The sequence below is a fragment of the Palaemon carinicauda genome, chromosome 20 (assembly GCF_036898095.1).
Source record: "Palaemon carinicauda isolate YSFRI2023 chromosome 20, ASM3689809v2, whole genome shotgun sequence".
In the NCBI taxonomy this organism is placed as follows: domain Eukaryota; kingdom Metazoa; phylum Arthropoda; class Malacostraca; order Decapoda; family Palaemonidae; genus Palaemon; species Palaemon carinicauda.
The window spans coordinates 64,166,627-64,193,671 of NC_090744.1; the positions used below are offsets into that span (position 1 = coordinate 64,166,627).

At 50.4% G+C, this 27,045-nt stretch overlaps 1 protein-coding gene and 1 pseudogene across 1 annotated transcript; both read right to left on the minus strand.

Moving 5' to 3' along the window:
• Positions 1-408: 408 nt before the first annotated feature.
• On the minus strand, positions 409-2,214 carry LOC137659847 (tigger transposable element-derived protein 1-like). The gene has a single exon (XM_068394631.1). It carries the CDS (start codon positions 2,212-2,214, stop codon positions 409-411), a length of 1,806 nt encoding a protein of 601 aa, XP_068250732.1.
• Positions 2,215-16,045: 13,831 nt separating this feature from the next.
• On the minus strand, positions 16,046-16,164 carry LOC137614522 (5S ribosomal RNA; annotated as a pseudogene).
• Positions 16,165-27,045: the final 10,881 nt, after the last annotated feature.

Below are 27,045 nucleotides of genomic sequence, written 5' to 3' on the forward strand. Positions count from 1 at the left end.
CTGTTCGTAAGTTGCTTCAGTGCTATATTTTGTATTATAATTTATGTTTAAGGCATATACAGTACTGTATAAGTATATTGAAGGTTTATATAAGTATGTTTAAGTATGTTTAAGGCTTGTATAAGTAACCTGTATTGGTTTGTACTGAAAAAAACATTTAATAAAATGGAGAGAATACGTACAGTACTGTACTACGTATGTTAGAGAGAGAGAGAGAGAGAGAGAGAGAGAGAGAGAGAGAGAGAGAGAGAGAGAGAGAGAGAGAGAGAGAGAGAGAGAGAGAGAGACACACACACAGTATGTACATGTACGTAATAAGATAAATAAAATGAAGTTTAACTTACTTTTGGAAGATGTACTCGATGCTTAAGGAGATGATGGAGGAGGAGGAGGCGGCAGAGGAGGATTTTATATCATGAGAGGGTCATCGTCATCGCTGGAATGGGCTTCAAAAGTTACTTCCTCCTCCGTAACTTCAATGTAGGAAGAAGTTGAGGGTCGAGGAGAAGAAGATGAGGGTTGATGAGTATCTTCCTTGGAGGATTTACTAGAAACTGGCCGAAAGAAGCGATCTAACGACGACTGCACAGTTTTCTTCTTTTTTTCATCATAAATGATGCGGTAGCACTGTATGGCATCATTCAATTGATTTGCAACCTTTGTGCAACGTTCAATATTTGGGTCTTGCTGCTCGAAGAGTGCGATGGCTTTATCTATGAGCGAAAACCCCTCGGCCAAGAGTTTCGTCTCGAATTTCTTCATGGGGACAGGCGTTTCTTCCTCCTCCTCCTCCTCGACACGTTGCTGAGCCTCCAACTCCATGAGGTCTTGGTTACTCATTTCCTCCCCATGCGACTCAAGCAATTCCTCGAAGTCCTCCTCCTGCAGGTCAAGCTCGAGTTTGTCACTTAGGCCGACAAGAGTGCTGAGAATTTCTTTATTGATGCTCTCCTGATCAAAGCCACGGAAGTCGTTGACGAACTGAGGGCATAGAGGCCTCCACACGGCGTTGAGGTTGACCTCGGTAACCTCACGCCATGATGCATCAATGTTTTTTACGCAGTTAAAGATGTTATACGACTTCCAGTAGCTCCGTAAGGTCATCTCGGGGTCAGAATCCACTGCTTTCAAGGCCATCCTGTACGTCCGTCGGGTGTAATATTTCTTGAAATTGGCGATAACGCCCTGGTCCATCGGCTGCAGAAGTGAAGTTGTATTTGGCGGCAGGTACACAACTTTGACATCAGGATGAAAATCATCCAAGTGCGAGGGGTGGCCAGGGGCATTGTCCAGCACCAGCAGGATCTTGAATGGAATTCCATTTTCCCGGCAATACAACTTCACTTCTGGGATGAAATGGTGGAAGAACCAGTCCTCAAATACAGCGAGTGTCACCCATGCCTTCATGTTTGACATCCATATAACGGGGAGAGAGCTTTTCGTCACGTTCTTCAGGGCTCGAGGGTTAGCTGCCCGGTAAACTAGCAGCGGCTTCAGCTTGTAGCTCCCTTCAGCATTCGCCCCAAGCATTAAGGTTAGGCGGTCTTTAGCCGCTTTAAATCCGGGCATCGTCTTCTCCTCACGGCTAATGTAGGTCTTCTCTGGCATTTTCTTCCAAAAAAGACCCGTTTCGTCGACATTGAAGACCTGCTTAGCCGAATAGCCACCCTCCTCAATGATCTCCTTCAACACTTGGGGGAATCGCTCGGCAGCCTCTTTGTCCGCAGATGCTGCCTCTCCGGACACGGTCACATGGTGGAGATTAGCCCTCTTCTTGAAACGGGAAAACCACCCGTGGCTGGCAGAAAACGTTTCTTCGGCAGCGCTTTCCCCAGCCTTAGCCTTGACATCCGCAAAGATAGATTTGGCCTTCTCCTGAATGAGCATAAGGCTCAGAGGAATACGCCGCTGCTGCTGATCCTCGAGCCAAATGGTGAGAAGTTTCTCCATCTCTTCTATGATTTTCCCTCTTCTTTTACTAATGATCGTCGATTGCATCGGCACTGCACCTTTCACATGTTCCATTATACGATCTTTCTGTTTATAAATGGTACCGACGGTCGAACGATTCAAGTTGTATGCCCGCGCAACGTTCACCATTTTCTCACCCGAATCAAGCTTCTTTATTATTGCCACTTTCGTTTCAAATGAAATGGCTTGCCTCTTCTTAGCACTACCACTCTCACTAGAAGCCTTTCGCTTTTCACCAACCATAATGAATAATGGATGCACGAGATATTTAATGATAAAAATGAAAAAAGTTCTTTGCGCACTGGAGATACGTTCACGCACTTACGCACTGCAACGAACTGGGCAGAGGAAGGTGGATGCTGGGTGAGCTCTCACAGCGCCAAGCGTCGGTATTAGCGGCGGAAAGAAGCACTACTCGGAAAAAGGCGCGCAGTACAAAATCTAACTTACAGCATCTCTTTCCGAACATTTTTCGACACGCGCGCAGACATGTTCGTATGTACCGTTGTTCGTAACTCGAATGTTCGTAAGTAGGGGAGCGCCTGTAGTTCCTCCATGTCGTCACCTCTCTTTTTATCCTAGTCTTTCCAGGATGGACATTGCATGGAATTTATTATGTGACCTTCCATGGACGTCGGTATGCTTCTCCCTGAGGGGTGAGCTATCAGACTGACGACAGTGGTGGTGTCTGCGGCTTTGTCGCCACCTTTTGGCACACTATCCTATTGTACCTGTACTGGCGATGCGTAGCTGCTTGCGGCAGTGCCTCCACTGGCGGCGCTGCCTTCAGCTACAGCATGGTTTTTTCTGCAGGAATCATTGCCGTTTGTCTCTGCCGATCTAGAAACCTTTGCCCCTAACGGTGTTGCCGTTACTAGCGGCGGGGCTAGTACTAGTCTGTAGGTGGGGTCGACTGTACCAGCACCTTACGACATATAAGAGGATGGCGGCGATTATTTTACCCCCTAGCAATGCCAGTGCTTCCGGTAACGCTGGTATATCTGGCGTACATGCCTATGGCGACACCTGAATAACGGTTATGTCGCCACCTTTCGACACCCAAATATAGATTTTTCCTACGTCAAAATCCGTTTTATAGTATTCGTTCTGGCATTATGTCGCTGCTTATGGCTGTGCTGCCACTGGCAATACTGCCTAATTTTTGGCAAGGTGTTTTCTGCGGAAATCCTTGACTGTTATCTCCGCTGCCCTTGGGCAGTATTGCCACTGACGGCATTGTCATTACTGGCGGCGGGGTTAGTACTAGTGTATGGGTGCGGATACTGGTGCTAGTGCCTTTGGGCACATAAGATGTTGGCGGCAATGCTAATGCCGGTACCTTTAGGGAACAGGCCTTTCTGCCCTTTTTCATCTGAGACCGTCTTACATAACTAATATGAGTTCTCTACTTACTGTAGGTGAATTCTACTACAGATTAACATAAAAGCCTTACTACTTTAACGTTTGAGGTTTCTTTATGTAGGTTGGACCTGGGAACTCCTTCTACGAAAGGGTTCTAGGGTCCTGCTTTGAATAACCACTACATATGGTTATTGGTTTTCTACCAATTTGTTCATTTCTCTTTGAGGGTGTGGATTGAATAGATGGTTGGTAACTCTATAGGCTAGTTATCCCTCCCGCGTTTTTTCTATTGAGGTTATAACCTTGCTTTTATAACCTACGGGTTGCTTAAGACTCAAGCTCATTAATCGATGCGTCGATTGGTTAATTATTATTATTATTATTAATACTAGCCAAGCTACAACCCCAGTAAATTAGGAAATAAATAAATGATGAGAACAAGTTAACAATAAATCATTCTAAAACAGTTACGTCAAAACAGATATGTCCTATATAAACTATTAACGTCAAAAACAGATATATCATATATAAACTATAAAGAGACTTTTGTCAGCCTGGTCAAAATAAAAACTTTTGCTCCAAATTTGAACTTTAGGAGTTCTACTGATTAAACTACCCGATTAGGAAGATCATTCCACAACTTGGTCACAGTTGGAATAAAACTTCTAGAATACTATGTAGTATTGAGCGTCATGATGGAGAAGGCCTGGCTATTAGAATTAACTGCCTGCCTAGTATTACGAACAGGATAGAATTGTCCATGGAGATCTGAATGTAAAGGATGGTCAGAGTTATGAAAAACCTTATGCAACATGCATAATGAACTAATTGAACGACGGTGCCAAAGATTGATATCTAGATGAGGAATAAGAAATTTAATAGACTGTAAGTTTCTGTCCAACAAATTAAGGTGAGAATCAGCAGCTGAACACCAGACAGGAGAACAATACTCAAAACAAGGTAGAAAGGAAGAATTAAAACACTTTTTCAGAATAGATCGATCACCGAAAATCTTAAAAGACTTTCTCAATAAGCCAATTTTTTGTGCAATTGAAGAAGATACAGACCTAATGTGTTTCTCAAAAGTAAATTTGCTGTTGAGAATCACACTTAAAATTCTAAGTCATACAAATTTAAAGAAACATGACAAATTCGTAGATAATTTGTATTTTTCCTAACTATACAAACCTTAGCTATTTAATATGGGTAATTACTTTCGGCGTAGCTGAAATGACGTGCCATTAGAATTTTAACGAGGGTTTACTATCACACCGCTAGTTAGCGGGGGGGGGGGGGTTAGTATACTACCCCCCCCTCCCTCACACACACCTGTGCTGAGCTTCACTTTGCTTAGAGGTAGGACTTCACGGGGGACAGGGCCGGCGGGCAAGTTTGATTAAATAGCTAAGGTTTGTATGGTTAGGAAAAATACAAATTATCTACGAACTTGTCATTTGTTCCGTAACTGAAATAAACCACGCTATTTAATATGGGTGACTCAACCCTTAGGTAGGGTGGCAAGTCCAGGCCATTACTGGCTTTTGGCTTTTTGCCCGGGGACTCAGTATCTGAGTGTGTTGGTAATCAACGATAAGGAGTCCCTGCGCCTCGCTAGCACCTTGCTCTGCAAGGAATGCGGCCTACATAAGCTGTGAGTGGAGGAATGAAGTGTGACTCGTCCTAGGAGGTTGACCTGAAGTTCTTTAGATGGAACTTAAGGCTAGGACTCTCCCAATACCACCTTGTCAGGGTATGGGGACGTGACAGTATTAGCTTAATACTAGGAACACAAGGGAACATGGTTTACCTGCAAAGGTTTGAGGTCAGCTGTGCAGGGAACCCAGGATGCTGCTTTCCCCAAGAGAGGGGAGGATGAAGAAATGAATAAGGGACAGACGTACCTTTTCACTCATGCAGACTGAAACTGGGTAACAATGCCCTCAACCCTCAGCTACTTGTTCATTAAGGAGCCTGAGGTTTAAACCAGCTGTTGTGCAGCCACCACAGGGCCGATAGAGAACATATCGAGCCTCCTGTGGGTCACGTCTTGCAGGTAGTGGGCTGTGAAGGTCGGCTGACGCTTCCACACCCCTGCTTGTAGAACCTGCGTCACTGAGTAGTTCTTTATGAAGGCCAAGGACGTAGCTATGCCCCTGACATCATGTGCTCTAGGGCGACGTGATGGAGGAGGGTCGGGATTCAGGGAATGATGGATTACCCTACGAATCCAAGCTGAGATGGTATTCTTGGTGACCCTCCTCTTTGTCCTCCCAGTGCTTACAAACAATGCTTGCACGTGAGGACGAATTGCAGCTGTTCTCTTAAGATAGAGCCTCAGACTCCTTACTGGGCACAGTAGGAGATGGTCTGGGTCATCTGTTACAGAACGAAGACTCGAAATCCGGAAAGAGTCAAACGGAGGGTCTGGCACTCCTGGATTCGGAGTCTTAGCTACAAACTCAGGGACGAATCTGAACGTTACCTCCCCCCATCCCCTTGAATGGACGATGTCATACGAGAGACCATGCTGTTCCCCAACTCGTTTGGCCGAAGCCAACGCAAGTAGGAACACCGTCTTCCAAGTAAGGTGGCGACCTGAAGCCTGGCGTAATGGTTCAAAGGGAGGTCTCTTCAGAAACCTAAGAACTCGAACCACGTTCCATGGAGGTGGTCTCACTTCCGACTGAGGGCAGGTAAGTTCATAACTTCGAATGAGTAAAGAAAGTTCCAGCGAAGAAGAAATGTCCACTCCTTTGAGCCTAAAGGCAAGACTTAAGGCTGAGCGATAGCCTTTCACTGCCGAGACTGAAAGGCGCACTTCTTCTCGCAAATACACGAAGAACTCCGCTATAGCTGGAATAGTGGCATTGAGTGGAGAGATACCCCTTCCACGACACCAACCACAAAAAACTCTCCACTTTGCCTGGTAGACCCCTGCGGATGACCTTCGCAGGTGTCCGGACATCCTTTCCACAACTTGTTGCGAAAATCCTCTCTCTGCGAGGAGATGCTGGATAGTCTGCAGGCGTGAAGCCGAAGCGAAGCTACGGCTTTGTGAAAGATGTTGGCGTGTGGTTGTTTGAGTAGCTCGCGTCGTGGAGGGAGTTCTCTCGGGACCTCCGTCAGGAGTTGCAGAAGGTCTGGAAACCATTCCGGGTGATGCCATAGCGGAGCTATCAGGGTCATCGAGAGATTGACCGATGTTCTGGTCTTGTTGGGCACCCTCCTCATCAGACAGAACGGGGGAAAGGCGTAAACGTCGATGTTGTCCCACTGTTGTTGGAAGGTATTTTCAAGCTCCCGCTATACTGCTCCCCAGTTCCGGACCCCAAGGCACTCTGGCAAGATTGATTGATTGATTGATTGAAAGTTTTTTTTTTTTGATGTCAGGATGCCAGAAAACTTTCAATCAATCAATCAATCAATCTTGCCAGAGTGCCTTGGGGTCCGGAACTGGGGAGCAGTATAGCGGGAGCTTGAAGTTCAACGCTGTAGCGAACAGATCCACAGTTGAGGAACCCCGCAAAGTCAGGACTTTGTTGGCTACTAGACGATCCAAAGACCACTCGGTACTCACTATCTGAGACGCTCTGCTGCTCAGACTGTCGGCGAGCACATTCCTTTTGCCTGGAATGAAGCGAGCCGATAGTGGAATCGAGTGGACTTCGGTCCATCTCAGTATCTCTACTGCGAGATGGGATAGCTGCTCTGAAAAGGTGCCTCCCTGCTTGTTGATGTAAGCCACTACTGTGGCGTTGTCGCTCATTACCACCACAGAGTGACCCGCCAGGTATTATTGGAACTGTTGAAGGGCCAGGAATACGGCCTTCATTTCTAGTGGGTTTATATAGAGGCACTTTTATGATTCTGACCACAGGCCTGAGGTCCTGTGGTTCAGAACGTGCCCCCCCCCCCCTCTTTGAGGCATCCGAAAACAGCATAAAATCTGGGGGGAGGACGAGAAGCTCCACTACCTTTCGTAAGTTCTCGTCTGTCACCCACCACTGAAGGTCCGTCCGTTCCGCGGGCCCCATAGGGACCATGACGTCTGGGGAATCGTGTCCTTGATTCCACCAAGACCTAAGTTGCCATTGCAGAGATCTCATTCTGAGGCGACCATTGGGAACTCGACGGGCCAAGGATGAGAGGTGACTGAGAAGACGTAACCACGATTGGGCTGGGAGTTCGTCTCGTCTGAGGAAAGGACTTGCGACCCTCCTTATCCTTGCTATCCAGTCATCTGATGGGAAGGCTTTGTGGAGATTGGTGTCTAACAACATGCCTAGATATACCAGTCTTTGAGTAGGAAGCAGAGAGGACTTCTCGAGATTTACCATGATCCCCAGATCTTGGCAAAGTCCGAGAAGTTTGTTTCGTTGTCGAAGAAGGGTCGACTCCGAGTCTGCTAGGATCAGCCAGTCGTCTAGATAACGGAGGAGATGGATGCCGATCCTGTGTGCCCACGATATCAGGGTGAACACTTTGGTAAAAACCTGGGATACTGTGGAGAGACCGAAACACAGCACCTTGAACTGGTAGATCTTGTTGTCTAGGCTGAATCTTAAGTACTTCCTTGAAGACGGATGGACTGGGATCTGGAAGTACGCGTCCTTCAGATCCAGTGTACACATGAAGTCTTGGGGTCTCCCTGCGAGTCTGACCGTGTCTGCCGTCTCCATACTGAACGGGGTCTGCTTGACAAACCTGTTCAGGGCTGAGAGGTCGATGACTGGTCTCCAGCCTCCAGACGCCTTCCTTACAAGAAAGAGTCGACTGAAGAAGCCGGGGGAGCCGTCGACGACCTCCTGGAGAGCGCCCTTCTTCAACATGGTTTCGACTTCTGCCCAAAGGGCTTGCCCCCTTGCCGATCCCATGGCAAGGGAACTCCACGACACTGGATCCGCTGTCAGGGGAGGTAGAGATGTTGTGAACGGGATGTGATAACCTTGACTGATTACAGAAATCGTCCAGGCATCGGCCCCGAATTGTTGCCACCTGATCGCGCAACTTTGTAGGCATCCCCCCACTGGTGGACATACGGGGGGAATGCCAATCCTAGCGTTTGCGGATTCGGCTACTCCCTCTAGGATTTTTCCCTCCCGTGGAGGACTTCTTGTCTTTCCTGTCCTTGACAGGAAAGGGCTTCGAGACCGTTGCCTTTGCTGCCACTGCCGGTTTCGTTGTCTTGGACGTGCGAGGTTTTTGGGGTGCTGGAGGAGGTTTATAGGAATTCGATGTAAGAGCCCTATGTAGGAGAGAGTCCTGGTTGGACTTCCTCCACCTCTCAGCTGCCTGTTCCACGTCTTTCGGCTCAAACAAGTTCCTCCCCAAGATGGAGGAATGTCTGAGTCTGCTGACCTCGGTGCTGGGGACCTTCGCTTGAATTCTCTCTGGCACCACATCACGACGCTTCAAGATGGAATTAGCCCACAGGTTCGTGACTTGGTGGGCAAGAAAATCGATGGTACAAGTGCCTGATAGAAGGCAGGACTCCAAGGCCTTCCTGGTACTCTCCTTAGACAGGTCCTCGGATCATAGCAGGATACCGAGAGACCCCAGCCAGATATCCAGCCACGAAGTTGCCTGCATGGCACACTTTGCTACCTTCTTCTGACCGAGGATCTCCGAGGCCGAGAAAGACACTTGCCGACTGGTGAGTCTCTCTAGAGGGACTCCCTTGGTAAGCTCTTCCACAGAGTGGTGTAACGGAAGAGCTAAACAAGACTCCTCCATGATCTCAAAGTACCTCCTCTGATGGACCCGAGGAGGCGGGAGGAGTTTGTTGCCGGTGCTGGAACGGCTGGAGGAGGCAAACTCGGAGAGCTGGCCCTCGACCTTATCTCTGGCACTCTTGACCCCTTGGGACCAAGGCAAAGCCGGACTGGCCTTAGGGGACTTCTGAGTGCCGAAGACTCGGTCCAGGACCGTGTCCTTGCCCTCTCGAGGGGGAATCTCAGGATCCCAGAACCCGTTGAGATTTCTCATCAGTCAGAACTTGTAGCTCTCCTCCTGTAGGGCTGGCAGCAGTCTCCTGTCCCCAAAGGCTCTTCTTGGGGGGACTCGTGGACGTTCTCCGTGGGTCTGGCTGGCTCTGGTCTCATCCTCGAGGATGAATTGGGAACAGTCTTAGAGTCCTTCGACTCCCTCCTGGGAGGGATACAGGACTCCAACAGCAATGGTGGGAGGCTCTTCTCCACCCTTACCCGAGAAGACTTCTCTATGCAAGGTGGGGTTTCTCCCATTGGTGCGATGGGAGAACGCCTCACCTCACGGGAATCCCCTGAGGACGGGAAATCTTCGTCCGAAGGAGAAGCAGAGAAAGTCTGTGGGGGGGGGGGAGGAACCTTCCTCAAAGACTTCTGAAGAGCCAGCTTAAGCCTTGGGGAAGTCACCACGTCGTCTACTCCTCTCTTCCTCTTCAGGGGGGTCAGTCCTGCCGCTGATTTGAAGCCCAATTCAGAGAAGGCAGGTTTAAAGGCCTGCACGACGGCTCTGACAAGGGACCCAAACCATGGCTGCTTACTGACAGCGGCGCTGTCAGAGACTCCCTCTGGAGGGAAGTGGATCGTACGATCCCTAGGAGTAGAAACCACAACAGGGTCTTCCTGAAAAGAAGAAGGGGAAGAATGCAAGTTCCTTCCTGGACCTATCTGATGTTCTCCAGCCCTCCAGCAAGCGCGCTGGTCTGCGCTTGCGGGGGGGGGGATGACGTGCTTGCTCGCGGTCCTGCAGCCTCGCGCTGGAAATCCCACTGCGAATCGCAATGGTGGTCACGCTGGGGCTCGTGCGATAGGTTCTTATCCAGTTCGCGCGTGCGCATGCAGGAGGGGGGGTTGCGCGTGGGTGTGCAGGCGAGCGATGACGCGTGGGCGAGCGATGACGCATGGGCGAGCGATGGGGCATGGGCGAGCAAGGGCGCGCGTTGGCGCGTAGGCGAGCGATGGAGCGCGATGACACGCTGGCGAGCGATGGTGCGCAGGAGATGGAGCGCGCAGGGGCGATAGAGCACGTGGGCGAGTAGGCGATCGGTAGCGTGCAGTGATGCGTTCTGGAGAAAGCCTAGGGCGTGCAGCAGGTGGAGCAAGCGTTCGCGTGCGTGGAGGCGATTGCACGCTAGCGCATGGACGTGCAGGATCTTCCTGAGCCCGTGAGGGTGAAAGTGTTGGGCACGCGCGCGCAGGGGAAACCTCCCTTGCGCGCGGGTGTGCACGAGGGCGCACATCTACGATGGGCGAACGGGCGTGGCGCGCGTTGGTGACTGCGCGCGATGGCGCGTAGGAGACAGCTGACAAGCAGGAGGGGTCTGATGGCGCGTCGGTGTCTGCTGGCGAGCAGGGGAAGATGGTATCTTCTCTCCTGCGCCCAGATCTGAAGATCGTGGGCGCGCGAGCGAACGTTGGCGCGTCGGTGAACGCTGGCGCGTAGGAGATCTAGGGCGCGCAGGAGATCGTGAGCGTGCATGGCGCGCATCAGGATACGGGCGCGCGGTGGCGCGCTGGCGAGCAGGAGAACGTTGGCGCACGGGGGATCGACGGCGCGCTGGTGAGCGCTGGCGCGAAGTCCCAGGAACAGGTGCTCGCTGGTTCGATGTCTCTGGGTCAGCAACTGTAGAGCGCTTGCACGCAAAATCGCGCTGGCGCACAGGAGAACGTTGACGCGCAGGTAATACTTGGCGCTTAAGGGACTTTGCTACAATGTGAGCAAGTCCCTTTTGCCCCGAAGGGACCGTGGCCTGCTTGATCGCAGGATTCGTGGGCGCCCACATCGCGTCAGCAGCTAGGAAGGGCGACGGCAGGTTAGCAGGTCTGGCAGGAGTAGGAGATCGCGAACGATCAGCGGACAGGTCCAGGGATGTAGCTGGAAGGGCAGGTGAACGGTGAAGAGGTTCCTTTGCGGCAGACTGCGGCGAAGACGAGCCGAAGAGGCGCCTCCTAACACCCTTGTGAGGTGAAGGAAGGCCTCTACGGCGGAGGGGAAGGCGGGCCTTACGCCTTATACGCCCTCTGGGGGCAGCAGGTAGACCGTCGGCAGTCCTCCGAAGAGGAGTCTCTGTCAGTGAACTCCCCGAGGGGGAGAATCACCTGCAGGAGAAACCGTTGGACTTAGTTCCTTCCTCGAAGGGTGTTCGGAGGGGGGAGCTAAGCCTTCAGCTACATCAGCAACAAGAGCAGAGGTTTGAGATAACTCGTCAGAAGCCTCTGCCACAACAACGTCGAAGATAGACAGAGGATCAACCTCGGCAAACGTCGGCGACTGTTTGAAGCTGCCCCTAACCTGATTATGTCAAACAGGGCTTTCTTGGAGGGCGAGCCCTGAAACCCAAAGCTGTAACAAATCATCATTAGCAACATTAGAAATTAAATCCTCCCCCGGGGGAGGAGGAGGAGCTGCCTCGCTATGGGAGGCAAATCCCTATCCCAAACCCAGAGATTGGTTAACAGAAATGCGGCTTACGCTACCACTCGCCGGCCTCTTGGAAGAAGCCGATCGAGTGGGAGCTTCGGAGGACGTTTGGGCTACGGAAGAAGAGTCCTAGGGGTTTTCTCTCTTCAAGGAAGCCCTTGAAAGAGAAATATCCCGTTTCGACTTCTTCTTCCGGCGCCAGCAAAACCTCTCCCACTGGGAGGTAGACCACTCCCTGCACTCACCACATACTTTATCTCTGTCACACCGTCGGCCCCTACAAAAAGGACATAAGGTGTGTGGATCTGTTTCGACCGCCGACATAAAAGTCCCACAAGGGCGGTCAGGTAAGCCGGGACACTTCCGCATCGCAGAGTCCAACTTCCAAACACTTTGTCAAAAAGAAAAAGCAAACAAAGATTAATGTCTGTCAGTGTAGGCGAGGGTGATAGGAGACACGTCTGTCTAGCACCCGAGCCGATAGCAAAGTGAAGCTCAACACAGGTGTGTGTTGGGGGGGGGGTTAGTATACTACCCCTCCCTACCCCCCGCTAACTAGCGGTGGGGTAGTAAACCCTCGTTAAAATTCTAATGACTTGTCATTTCAGCTACGCCGAAAGTAATTACCCATATTAAATAGCGTGGTTTGTATTTCAGTTACGGAACACATTACCAATACTGAGATCCAGATGTTGAGGAGCCACCGTCCTTGACCTATTTACAATCATACTCTGAGTTTTGTTAGGATTCAACTTCATACACCATAATTTGCACCATGCACTAATTTTAGCTAAATCTCTATTAAGGGATTCACCAACCCCAGATCTACATTCAGGGGATGGAATTGATGCTAAGAGAGTAGCATCATATGCATATGCAACAAGCTTGTTTTCTAGGCCAAACCACATGTCATGTGTATATAGTATGAAAAGTAATGGGCCAAGAACACTACCCTGTGGAACACAGGGTATCACATTCCTATACTCACTATGGTGCCCATCAACAACAACACTTTGAGATCTATTACTTAAAAAATCAATAATGCTAAGAAATTGGCCATTTCTCTGCGGAGATATTGGAGCAACAGTTCTTTCCATGAGCATTTCCCCACCCACTTTTTCCCTTTTTGGGTCTATAGCAACGGACCTTTAGGGGGGCTAATTTTTCCAATCTCGCGTTCTTTAAAGGGGAATGGACATTTCGTAATTTATCTCCTATTTTCTCACCAATTGTAAATTGTGTTTTTTAACTTAATCACGAGATTAAAAGGAAAAATTATGAGAGAGCAAATCAAGGAGGGAGAGCGGTGAAGACGAAAGGGGAAGTGAGGTTGGGGATGGAAGCAAGGCACGCAACAGCCGACAGTGGTGACGAGTGATGCGTCATAGTGTGTATATACTTGCCTAATATGACCAATTCGAAGATAATTTGCATTTTTCCTAACCATACAAACCTTAGCTATTTACATTGGGTTTACCTTTTAGCGTAGCTGAAATGGCGAGCCATTAGAATTTAACGAGGGTGTATTACCCCTGCGCTAGTTAGCGGGGGGTAGGGGAGTGGTAGCTACCTACCCCTCCCCCCCTCACACACCGGTGAATTGCTTCACTTTCACTTAAAGGTAGGACTTGTCTTGGGGGACAGGGCTGGCGGGCAAATATATGTAAATAGCTAAGGTTTGTATGGTTAGGAAAAATACAAATTATCTTCGAATTTGTCATTTGTTCCGTAACCGAAATACAAACCACGCTATTTACATTGGGTGACTTACCCCTTAGGAAGGGTGGAAAGTCCCCAGCCTTACTGGCTTTGGCTTTACCCGGGGACTCAGAATCCGAGTGAGTCGCACTCGAGAAAAGGAGTCCCTGCACCTCACAAGTTCCTTGCTCCGCAAGGAACCGTGTGGCCTACATAAGCTTGTGTGTGAAGGAAGAAGTGTGATCCGTCCTAGGCAGTTGACCTGGAGTTCCAGAAGGAACTCTGGGTTAGGACGTTCCCAATACCACCTCGTCAGGGTATGGGGGACGCGACAGTATTGACTCAATACTCGGAACACAAGGAAGCAAGGTTTACCTGCAGAGGTTTGAGGTCAGCTATGCAGAGACCAGGATGCTGCTTCCCAGTAGAGGGGATGATGAAGAAAGAAGTAAGGGCCAGACATACTTCTTTCGTTCATGCAGACTAAAACCTGATAACAATGCCCTCAACCTTCTGCTACCTGTCCAAAAAGGAGCCTGAGGTTAGACCAGCTGTTGTGTAGCCACCACAGAGCGATAGAAACGTATGGATACTCCTGTGGGTCACGTCCTGCAGGAAGCGGGCTGCGAAGGTCATTAGACGCTTCAAGACTCCAGCTTGTAGCACCTGCGTCACAGAGTAGTATTACTCGAAGGCGAGGGACGTTGCGATGTACCCGACATTGTGCTGTAGGGTGACATGACAGGGGAGGGTCAGGATTCAGGTCGAGATGAATGTCCTTGAGTCCGAGCTGAAGAGGTATACTGGTGACTCTCCCCCGTGTCCCTCGTGCTCCCAACGCGGCTGCACGTGAGGACAAACTGCAGCTGTTCCCAAAGATAACCCCTCAATTCCTTTACTGGCAAGGAGGAGAAGGTTTTGGGTCATCTGATACAGAATGGTGACTCGAAATCTTGAAGGAATTGGACCGAAAGGCCGGGACCCTAAGATTCTGAGTCTAGCCAACAACTCAGGAGCGAACCTGAATGTTGCCTTCCCCCATTCCTTAGAAAGGGCGGAGTCGTACGAGACCAAGAAGATTGCTTACACACTGGCCGCGGCCAGAGTGAGCAGGAGCCCCAAGACGGAATACGATCAGAGGCCTGACGTAAAGGGTCTTGAGAAGATCTCTTAAGGGACTAAAAAGTCCGAACCATGCTCCATGTTGGAGGTCTCACTCCGACTAGGGCAGGGGCGTTCGCAGCTTCGCATGAGGGAGGAAAGGTCCAGCGGGAAGGAAAAAGTTATTCCTTTCAGCCTGAAGGTCAGGGAAAGGCTGAGTGACAGGCTTCATTGCCGAGAGCGGAAAGGAGTTTCCTCCCACCAAAAAGCAATAAGTTCGTTATTGCTGGAGAAGAGGCCTCAAGGGAAGAGGTATATCTCCCACGACACCAACCACAGAAGACTCTCCACTTCGCCTGGTAGACCCCTGCGGATGACTATCGCAGATGACGCGACCTCCGCCCCGCGACTGTAGCGGGTTGTCTCTTCTTGAGGAGGAGGCGTAGTGTCTCCAGGCATGAAGCCGAAGCGACGCCCCGGCTCGTGAAAGATGTTGCAGTGTGGTTGTTTGAGTAGCCTGTGCCGTGGGAGAAGCTCTCCCGGGAGTTCCGTCAGGGAAAGCAGAGGGTCCGGAAACCATTCTGCGTATAGTCCCAGTGGAGCTCTAAGGGCCATTGAAAGGTTGACAGACAACCTGGTCTTGTTGAGACCCATTCTCAACAGACAACAAAGGAGGAAAGACGCAGGCGTCGATGTTGTCCCACCATCACCGGGATGCATCTTGCCAAAGAGTCTTGGGGTCTGAGACTGGGGGGAAGAACAGCGGAAGCTTGAGGTTCCAAGCTGTCGCGATCAGGTCCCCCAGGCCAGGACTTGCTGGTTACTAAGGCCAAAGACCCCGAGGTACAATCTCTCTACGAGGCTCTGCTCAGATAGTCGGAGAGAACATTCCGCTGCCCGGAATGAGAGAGCCGATGGTGGTATTGAGAGGATCTCAAATCATCTCAGTATCTCTACTGCAAGACGCGAAGGTAAGAAAATGCGTCCCTTGCTGGTTGGAACACGCCAGTACCATGAAAGTCGTCGCGCACGGAGCGACTCGGCAGAAGCTGTAGGATCTGTAGAGGGGCCAGACTACTGCCCCTAAGCCTGCCTGAATGATGGAGAGGTATCCTTCAGGTCCTGACCATAGGCCTGAACCGGAACATGCCCCCCCCCCCCCCTTCTTTGACGAGTCCGAGAACAGCATAAAAAATGTGGGGAAAGGACGAGAATATCCACTCCCATCAAGAAGTTCCATAGGTCAACACCCATTGCAGGTCTAATTGTTCCGCTGGTCCCATAGGGGCCAGAAAGGCCGGTTAATCGTTGCTTTGAAACCACCGGAACTTGGGCCGCCCCACAGGGAACTTATCCTGAGGCAACCGTTCGGAACTTTAGACGGGTCAATGAGGAAAAGAGACCTAGGAAACGTTCCAAGGTAGGGCTGAAAGCTCTGCTTGACTGAGAAAAGGTACTGCGACTCTCCTCATCCCTGCCACAGTCAACTGAAGGGAAGGCTCGGAGGGGGCGGCAACAGAATCTGGCATCCCCAGGCGGTCACCCATCCAAGTACCGACCAAACCCGACGTTGCTTAACCTCGCTGGACGGACGAGAAGCGGGGTTTCCAATGTGGTAAGGCCGTTGACTCAATATCATGGCTAGATACTCCAGATGTTGAGGCAGAAGTAGAGAAGGCTCCTAGCAAATTACCATGAACCCCCATTCATGGTAAGGATCCGGAAGCTTGTCCCGGCGTTGAAAAAGGTCGAACCCGAGCCTACCGGAGTTGACCAGACCTCCAAAAGGCGAAGGAGGCGGAAGCCTGCTCCTGAGCGGCCATGAGGAAAGCAGGGAGAGTTCTCTGGGGAAAAACCTGCGATGCCACGGCGGGATCGCCACACTGCATCTTAAGCAGGAACACCTGTAGTCTAGGCTGAATTCCAAGAGCTTCCTGGAAGATGGATGGAATGGAAACTGAAAGTACCCGTCCTTCCGATCCAGGGCCTAAGGAATCCTGTCGCCTCGTTACCAGTCTGATCGATTCTACTGTTCCACGCTGGACGAAGTTTGTTCGATAAACTTGATCAGAGCTGAGAGGTCGACTACGGAATTCCCGTCTCAGATGCTTTCCTACGAGAAAGGATCGACTGAAGAAGCCGGGGGGTGAAGCCGTCGATGATCCTATGGAGGACCTTATCCTAAGGCATGTATCATTCTGCCCAAACGGGCAAAACTCTTGCCGACCCCATGGCATAGAGGTTCAGTGACACTGAATTTGCTGACAGAGACGGCAGGAGCGATATCCTTGGCTGATCACGGAGATCGTGCAGGAATCGGCATCGGGAAGCTGTTATTCGGATGAGTAACCTTAGGCATCCTCCCAGCGTGAGACCCGCAAGGGGGGTTGCCAATCCTAGAGTTCGTGAACTCTGCCGCTCCCTTTAGGATTATGCTCCCCCGGGAGAGGCTCCCGTGCTACCTTTTCCTGACAGGAGGGGACTGCTATTGGACACCTTGTCTTAGTTGTCGTATCCGGTCCGATAACTTAGGCAGACGAGGCTGAAAGAAAGAGGCGCTGGAGCCATGCAGGGTCTGGAAGAAAGCGCCTTGGAGGAGTGAAAACGGAAGTCGACTTCCTCCCCACAACCGCTGTCTATGTCTCTGTCCTTGGGCACAAACAAGCTCTTCCCAAGGATGGAAGGGTGTCTGAGATTGTCGACATCCACGGATGAGACACCCGAGAGGAAGCCCTCGGTCATTGCGTCCAGATGGTCCAACACCGAGCTTGCCCGCAAGTTCGAAACTTGGCGATGAAAAGCCAAGGTGCTTGAGCCCGAGAGGAGGAAAGTACCCATAATCTTCCTGGAGCTTCCTTGTACAAAACCTCGGGTCGCAACGAGGAGGGAAAGGACCTGGTAAGCCCCTTTCACGAGATGGAGAAGAGGAAGGGGTAAACCAGTCACCCCTTGGCCGATGGAGAAATCTCGAACGGAAAGCTCCCAGGCAAAACCCTTCCAGGGAATGACGGGGAAGGGCTAACCCAGGTTCTGGAAAGGAGAATGTTGCTCAGACCTCCCTGAAGATTCTTCCTGCTCTTGCAAATGCCATGCTCTGCGTTTACGGGGTGAGGCTGTGTTCTGGAAATACGCTCCAGAAGACTCCCCAGGCTGGCCATGTTGCGAAACCCCAACGGGAATCGCGGTCGCAATAGCCCTGGCGCTCGCGCGATGGTAAAGCAATGGTTTGCGCGTGGCCGAACGTGGAAGCGCCCATGCGTGGGCAAGCAGGAACGCAAACGAAAGTGTGCGAAGGAGGGCAGAAGGAGGGCGAGCGTGGTAGGAAGGGCGAGAGCTGGTGGTCGGCGAGCGATGACCCGTAGGCGAGCAATGGGTACTGCAGGAATCAAGCCGACGTTCGCGCGACGGAACGCCGCCGGTCCGCGCGACGGAACGCCGCCGGTCCGCGCGACGGAACGCCGCCGGTCCGCGCGACGGAAGGCCGCCGGTCCGCGCGACGGAAGGCCGCCGGTCCGCGCGACGGAAGGCCGCCGGTCCGCGCGACGGAAGGCCGCCGGTCCGCGCGACGGAAGGCCGCCGGTCCGCGCGACGGAAGGCCGCCGGTCCGCGCGACGGAAGGCCGCCGGTCCGCGCGACGGAAGGCCGCCGGTCCGCGCGACGGAAGGCCGCCGGTCCGCGCGACGGAAGGCCGCCGGTCCGCGCGACGGAAGGCCGCCGGTCCGCGCGACGGAAGGCCGCCGGTCCGCGCGACGGAAGGCCGCCGGTCCGCGCGACGGAACGCCGCCGGTCCGCGCGACGGAACGCCGCCGGTCCGCGCGACGGAACGCCGCCGGTCCGCGCGACGGAACGCCGCCGGTCCGCGCGACGGAACGCCGCCGGTCCGCGCGACGGAATGCCGCCGGTCCGCGCGACGGAACGCCGCCGGTCCGCGCGACGGAAGGCCGCCGGTCCGCGCGACGGAAGGCCGCCGGTCCGCGCGACGGAAGGCCGCCGGTCCGCGCGACGGAAGGCCGCCGGTCCGCGCGACGGAACGCCGCCGGTCCGCGCGACGGAACGCCGCCGGTCTGCGCGACGGAACGCCGTCGGTCCGCGCGATGGAATCCCAATGGTTCGCGCATGTGCGCGGTCGCGCATGAGCGTAGGAGCGCGGGCACGTGGGCGTGCGGTCGCGCGGGCACATGGGCGTGCGGTCGCGCGGGCACGTGGGCGTGTGGATGCGCAGGGACGTGGGTGCGCGGGTGAGCGCAGGCGGTTGGGAGACCGATGGCGCGTAGGCGGGCGATGGCACGTTGACGAGCGATGGCGCGTTCTGGCGAGCGATGGCCCGTAGGCGAATGACGGCCCGTAGGCGAATGACGGCCCGTAGGCAAGCGATGGCGCGTCGGTAAGCGACGAAGCGTTGGCGAGCGGTGGTGCGTTAAAAAAACGCTTGCGCGCAGGCGAAGAATCGCGCGGGGCGCGTAGGCGATCGCTAACGCATAAGAGACTAGTGATGGTTAGCGCGCATCGCGCTCACAGAAGGCGCGCAGGTGCATCAGGAAGGTGAGCGCTGAAGCAAGCTGTTAATCAGGCGATCCTAAACGGTCAGAAAAAAACGTTGGCGCCCATAGGTGCGTGGCAGAAAAGGGCGCGCGGATGTGCTCTGGCGATTGAAGAAAGTTGGCGCACAGAAGGACAGAAGTAAAGGTGAGCGCTGGCGAGCAGGAGGAAGATCTACGGCAAGACTCAGCTACCGGAGATCGTGGTCCACAGCAGGCGAGCGCTAGATCGCTACTGATGGAGTCCAGGGGAACTGACACGCGTGCAGATCGATGGCAATCGTTGACGCGTAGGAGATTGCTGACGAGCAGGCGAACGTTGACGGGTCTGTGGTCGCTGGCGAGCAGAAGGCAACGCGTGGAAGCCTGTGCATAGAAGAGGAGTCCTTGTCCAAGACCTGAACCGAAGTTCCAGATCGCGAGTGCGAACGTGGGCGCACAGGGCGCGTAACAGGAACCAACAGGAACAGCAAAGATGATCATCAGGAGAGCGCTGACGAACAGGAGAGCGCTGGCGAACAGGAGAGCGCTGGCGAACAGGAGAGCGCTGGCGAACAGGAAGCGCTGATGAGCAGGAGAGCCCCAGTGCGCTAACACCGAGCAGGAGAGAACACTGCAGAAGGGCACGCAGGGGAACCCTGACACGCAAGGGAAGAACCCCCGTGGGAGGCAACCCTTTGCCCCGAAGGGATCGTTGTCCGTCGGGAGACTGATGTCCGTCGGAAGACCGTTGTCTGTCCGTCGGGAGACTGATGTCCATCGGAAGACCGTTGTCCGTCGGGAAGACCGTTGCCCGTCGGAAGACGAGGTCAGACTGCTGTCCATCTACACCAGGGGCGGAAGATCAAGAAGAAGGAGTTGTAGGCTGCAAACGGAGATTCGAAAAGGCGCCTCTTAGCACCCTTATAAGGAGATGGGAGGCCCTTACGACGTAGCGGACAGTGAGCCTTACGGTGAAGGCGGCCATCAGCAACAACAGCAGAAGAGTCCTCCGAAGAGGAGTCTCTATAAGTGTACTCTCTCGCGAACGAAAGAGAAACACTTCATAGAAGAGACGGGTCAGCCAGTGACCTAAAAGGAGCAATCCTCCGAAGAGGGGCTGCTGCAGTTGCCCAGCCCCTTGAGCGTAACTGCAGGTGCGACCGCTCAGCACCAAGAGCCTAGTCGCACGAAAAAAAGGTAAGAGAAGAACCCCCAAAAGAGGAAAAACTCAAGCCTGGACAGGAAAAACTTCCCTCGGAAGGAAAGTCACCCACCCAAGGAGGCGAGCCTCCTGAGTGTTCTAAAATGAACTGGAGAGCTGTCAAACGTCACGGGAGTACTTCCAGGAGAAGGAGACACGCCCCTGACGAAGATCTATAGGGGAGGCAGCAACAGCCGAATCCCCAGGCCTCAACAAGACAGCTCACTCCGTTGTCACATTACAGAAACGAACTAGATCGGTAACTGTGAAAAATAAAACAAAAATCATTAGTTAACATTCATTCCCCCGGGAAGGCTCCGAAAAGGAATCCCGAGGGAAAGGAAAACAAGAATTACACAACAGGCACGTGCCCCCACAACCACTTACACTCACGGAAGGAGAGCTGTAACCAACACAGAATTATAACAATTATAATTATGTAACTATGTAATTATGTAATTTAAAAATGAATGAACACTAAAGAAAGAACGAAAACCCCGAAAGGAATCGTTCTACAAAGCTGAAAAATCCACAAATACAATTATTCATAAACTAATTGAGACAAAACGTACGGCGTAGCAACCCCCCCACACGGGAAGGAAGCTACAAAGGCGTAGTAAAATAACGTAGTAAAAGGGTGAACGACCTCAAGAGAGAGAGAGAGAAAGACCGAAGTCAAACTCGATCGCGACCCATGAAATTACACCATGGTGGCCTAACTGCCGAGGGCTCCACGGAGATATCGTACACTACACACACAAGCACAAACTCTGAAAAGGAAACTTACTGATTTCTATACTCAAATATATCACTTAACCACCTGAAGTCTGTTGAAATAAATCAAAACTTTTTAATATCTGACCATGCCCCGATGATGGTGAGGCTTAATCTCACTAGTACGAAGAATGTAACCCTTCCATTATTAACTGAGCGTGCAAGAAATTTGGGCAGATCTTACTTTGACTCAAATTATCGAGATCACAGTTGCATAACGAGAGGACTTGCTTGCAAGCAAGTAGATCTAAATAGATTTAAACGAGCAATAGAGGAGGCAATACCTCCCAGTTTGGATGAAATTAATGTAAATTCAGTTTGTACTGGATTGGAATCAGCCACTATAATAATCAATAGGGTGGCTAAAGAATGTAAATTACCAAATGGGAGAGAGCAGGGTCAAAATGAATGGGATCAGAATCACCCAAGGTGGAAAAGGATATTTGAAAAGGATGATCCAAAAATTATTTGGAAGTCAATTAACTGGAAAGGGAATGTAATGAATAATGATGACAGTACTCAACCGGATGACGTTCATTTCAAATTACATTTCGAAAGGCTCTTTAATCCTGATCCTAATCTTGCAAACAATATCCAACCACTCGATATATCTTCGTCACCTAACATTCCTATATTAGACGACCCTTTCACTTATCAAGAGATAGATATGACAGTGAAAAAAATGAATAAGGGGAAAAGCTATGTTGGTGTGTGCCCTGGTATATTGTCGCTTTTGCCAATGACTTGGCTGAGCTTTTTCCTTACCATTTGTAACTTTTTATTTTGTAATTTTATTTACCCTTTTGCTTGGTGTCATGACAGGTTAGTTACACTCTTCAAATCAGGTAATAGAATGGATTGTGGGAATTACAGGGGCATAAGTATAATGAATACTTTCGCAAAATTTTATGATGCACTGTTGGTGAGACGTTTAAATCTGTGGGCTGGTATAGATAAATGTCAGGCTGGAGCCCAAAAGGGTAGAGGGTGTATCGAACAAATATTATCTTTGAGGCTTATGATGGACTACGCAATTTTTAAGAAAAAGAAGCTGTATGTTGTATTTGTAGATTTTAGTAAAGCATACGACCGTGTTCCAAGAGATAAGTTAATTGAGTGCCTAAAAGAGAAAGGTTGTGGTAAGACTATGTTAATGGCCATTCATAAGATCTATGCTTGTACTAAAAGTGTCTTGAAATCAGCTGTGATTATATCTACTGTTGGAATACGTCAGGGTGCTCCAACAAGCTGTTTATTATTTACAGTGAACCCTCGTTTATCGCGGTAGATAGGTTCCAGACGCGGGCGCGATAGGTGAAAATCCGCGAAGTAGTGACAGCATATTTACCTATTTATTTAACATGTATATTCGGACTTTTAAAACCTTCCCTTGTACGTAGTACTGTTAACAAACCACCCTTTAATGTACAGAACACTTAATGCATGTACTACAGCACCCTAAACTAAAACAGGCACAAATATTAAAGGCGATTTTATATCATGTGTTTCCTAAACACCTAAAAAGCACGATAAAAAATGGCAACCAATGTTTTGTTTACGTTCATCTCTGATCATAATGAAGAAACAAACTCATTTAGTGTACACATATATGTACGTATAGGTTAGTTTTTGCATCGATTATATTGATTATACAGTACTGTATGTTGATTTTTTTATTACCAATGTTTTAGTTTACGTATTTTTCTTAGGACTTCCAAATGAAATCTTTTTCTTTATGACGCCGCCTGAAACGACGGCGTGTACGCTCAGTAAACAACCACGCTCAGAACAAACAAGGCATTTAACGCGCATGATGATAGTGATAAATAATGATACAGTACATACAGTATTTACAGTAAAAGCATTTACAAAATATGTTACCTTACAAATATAAATTATACAGTACTTGTACGTAGCAAAGCAGGAAAACAATTTGAGAGAGAGAGAGAGAGAGAGAGAGAGAGAGAGAGAGAGAGAGAGAGAGAGAGAGAGAGAGAGAGAGAGAGAGAGAGAGAGAGAGAGAGAGAGAGAGAGTGTGTGTGTGTGACTTATCCCTTTGCTTTTGTTGCTTATCCAGGTGTAAGATTTACGATTGAAGGTGAAAAGAACCATTAGAATATTCAGTATTATGTAGCCATTTGAAATGAGATAATAGTAGTATTAATTGTTTTTTTTACTCTACCATTTTATTAATATCCCTACTTTTAAACTATAAATACGAATTATAAGCATAAAGAAATATTAAATTTGAAAATTTATCATTAGTGAAATGACCGCTCAGGGCAAAAAAAACGTGACGGTACGTTAGCGGCAACCTGGTCCAGGGGGGACGCTTAACAGGTTAAGGGCTCAAAGGGCAGACCTTTCCGGGAACGTGAGACACGTCTTGAGGTGATGGTGTAATCTCAACTGGGGGGCAAGATCACTTAAAACCGCGAATCGGCCAAGGTGATGACTTCTGAGGCGGAGAGGTCAACCCCTTCTCCGTCTACAGATGAGGCTCAAGGCTGAGCGATAGCCCTTAATCGCCGAGACTGAGAGGAGCTATTCCTCACTGAGGTACAAAAGGAAGTCTGGGAACTACTGATCCTTCCTTTTGAGAACCCAATTGCTCCACATTGTCGCTGTTGTAGCGGTTAAGAAGTCCATTGTCTTGGCCCCAGCAGTTAGGACTTCTTGTAGGGACTGCCTCGAGTTTTGGTTTGACAAGTCCTTGTGGCTTGCAAGGTAGCCGCCTGTATCAAACCACATGTCAAGCCAGAAGGGACATTGAAGCTGCTTCCATTGCAGAGGCTTCTGTGACTGAGAAGAGCCTGGAAGAGTAGAGTGTCTCTTTGAGGATTAGTCTGGTGTGAGCCTCGCCGTGAGGGGATCGAAGATCAGAGGAGAAGGGTTGACGTCTCTGATCTCGGCGAACAGACCAGGTTTAAAGGTATGAAGGTCGCTCAAGAGTGGCAGAGGCAAGGGACAGTGACATTGCACTAGTAGTTAGGACAATGTCCTGGAGACTGACCATATATTTTCAACGACCAAGCCTCCTTTCCATTCAAGCTAGGACCAGGGAAGGCTAGGCAGTGGCTGCTGAAGACTCAGCAGATAGATCTATAGGCTCCCCCAAACCCACCAACCTTAGCTTACAAGGATGGTAAGGTTGCAGGTACTAATGGCCCTTAACGAGTCTGAACGGGACTCGAACCCCAGACTGTCAAACACCAGTCAGAGACGTTACCAATCAGGCCACAGCCAGAAGAAAATTCTGGTCTTAGGGTTTGGGGTGGATTACAAAGCCTGTCTAAGGCTGGAGCGTCAAGGGGTCGAGGAGACAGATGCAAATAGCAGAGGCATGAGATATTACACGTAGTTCTTAGAATCCTTAACCCTTTCACCCCCAAAGGACGTACTGGTACGTTTCACAAAAGCCATCCCTTTACCCCCATGGACGTACCTGTACGTCCTTGCAAAAAAATGCTATAAAAATTTTTTTTGTCATATTTTTGATAATTTTTTGAGAAAATTCAGGCATTTTCCAAGAGAATGAGACCAACCTGACCTCTCTATGACAGAAATTAAGGCTGTTAGAGCAATTTAAAAAAAATATACTGCAAAATGTGCTGGGGGGAAAAAATAACCCCCTAGGGGTTAAGGGTTGGAAATTTCCAAATAGCCTGGGGGTAAAAGGGTTAAATAGGAGGATTCTAAGTCCTTCGACGGCAGCTCTCCCGAGGAATCCTCAGGCTGCGATAATTCCTCCATGTTATTACAGGTAAATGTGGAGACGCGAGTAGCAAACAAACCTTATGTCTTACCCCTCGATCTTTCTTATCGAAAGGGGAAGAATGGTAGAAGTCGGAGTGTCTGGAGGTAATGGCGAAGACCGTTGACGAGAGTAGGAAGACTCTGTCATAAGAGTAAAACTCAATGACGATGGACGCGTGCATGTGCTAATTGCGTGCGTGCGCGGACAGTCTGTGCTAATTGTTATGAGAGCCCGACTACTCAGCGTAACTAAAACTCGAAGGTTCCAAGTCGTGTGAACTCAAAAGTCCAGCGCGACAGAGGCACGAAGGACTCCTAAGGTTATGAGAACCCGTAGGATCAGCATGACGAGAGATCAAAGGCTCCCGATCACGCACGCCAAAAGGGTGATCGTTACGAGACCCCGAGGGGTCAACGTGGGGAGAACCAGTAGGTTCAAAAAGACGTCTACTTACAGTACGAGGGGGAGAACATCAGGGATGAAGATAACTCCTCCCCAGGGTAGATTTGTCGGAGAACGTCGGTTAAGACAAGGTTCTCGCTCCGTCCCTGGAGGAGAACCAAAAGCGTAAGGGTGAGGAGCGTGTATCAGCAAACTCCTACCAGTTTCCTCTCGTGAATGGGAGGAAGGTTCTCCCGAAGGAGATCGCCTAAAACAAGCTTTCCCCCTGCTCTATGGGGAAAAGCGTAGGCGTTGGTAACCTCTCTCTCGCAAACGAGGGAAAAGTCCTCCCGAAGGAGGATATTGTCTAAGGCAAGAATTTTCCCCGCTCTATGGGAAAAAGAGTAGGCGTAATAATATCTCTCTCGCGAACGAGGGAGAAGTCCTCCTCCCGAAGGAGGACATCGCTTAAGATAAGCTTTCTCCCAGTTCTATAGGAAAAAAGCATAGGCGTAATAATCTCTCTCTCTCGCAAACGAGAGAGAGAGAAGTTCTCCCGAAGGAGGACATCGCCTAAGATAAGTTTTCTCCCAGTTCTATCAGAAAAAATGTAGGCGTAATAATCTCCCTCTCGTGAACGCGAAAGTCCTCCTCCCAAAGGAGGATATGGCCTTAAACAAGCTTTCTCCCAGTTCTATTGGAAAAAAGCATAGGTGTAAAAATCTCTCTCGCGAATGAGGGAGAAATTCTCCCGAAGGAGGGCATCGCCTAAGACAAGCTTTCTCTCAGTTCTATGGGAAAAAAGCGTTGGCGTAATAATCTCTCTCTCGCGAACGAGAGAGAAGTTCTCCCGAAGGAGGACATCTCCTAAGGCAAGTTTTCTCTCAGTTTTATGGGAAAATGTAGGCGAAATAATCTCCTCGTGAACGAGAGAGAAGTCCTCCCGATAGAGGACATCGCCTGAGGGAAGCTTACTCCCAGGGAGAAGTTCCCCCGAAGAAGGAATAAGCCTTAGACTTGCTTTTCTCCGATCAAGGGGAGAAAGCACAGTCTTCGGGGACGAGATAGCAGAGGTAAAACTCATTGAGTTGTTCGCAACTCTTCACGAAGGAGGGAAGGTTGCTGAATGGCTCAAGTGGGGAAGCTTTCCCTCGGAAGGGGGTGGTTCTCTCACACAGCTCAATTCCGAGGAAGCTTATCATTCCCTCGTAAGGGGTGGTTCTCTCACACAGCTCAATTCCGAGGATGCTTATCCTTCCCTCGTAAGGGGAGGTTCTCTAATCCCTGGAGGCGAACCTCCTGGTAGCAATCTATGTTTCCCAACAACTTGATCAAGTTGCAGGTTAACAACGAGTGGTACCTCGTAACATGGGCAGCTCATGAGCTGCCACATGAAACATAGGATAACGTACAGAGCGGCCGAAGCCCCCGGCATTGTGTTCTACGTCGCTGCTATCTGGGTGTTTTCTTTTAGCCTCTCTAACACGTTTCCCCTTTGCCTCCTGCTCTCAACTGAAGAGAAGAAAGGCCGAACCCCTGCATTTTCTTCCGAGGTTTCCGAGAGACTCGTAATCCTTAACTCATTAGGGAGCATAGGAACTGGGGAGGTTGTCCTGTCTGAAACACGAGAGCGAGGGATTGACCCCGCGAGTGTATGACCGGAGATTTGCGTGTGTAGCGCTAATTGCGTGACGGGAGTCTGAAAACTCTACCATAAGAGTAAAACTCTCGATGGTCATGGGCGCAGTGTTGGTTGAACGTACACGAATACTCCACGCGACAAGAGTCTGAAGACTCTCTGTCATAGGAGTAAAACTCTTGGTGACTTGTTTCACGAGAACCCGAAGGTTCAGCATGATTGCGTGCATCCCTAGAGG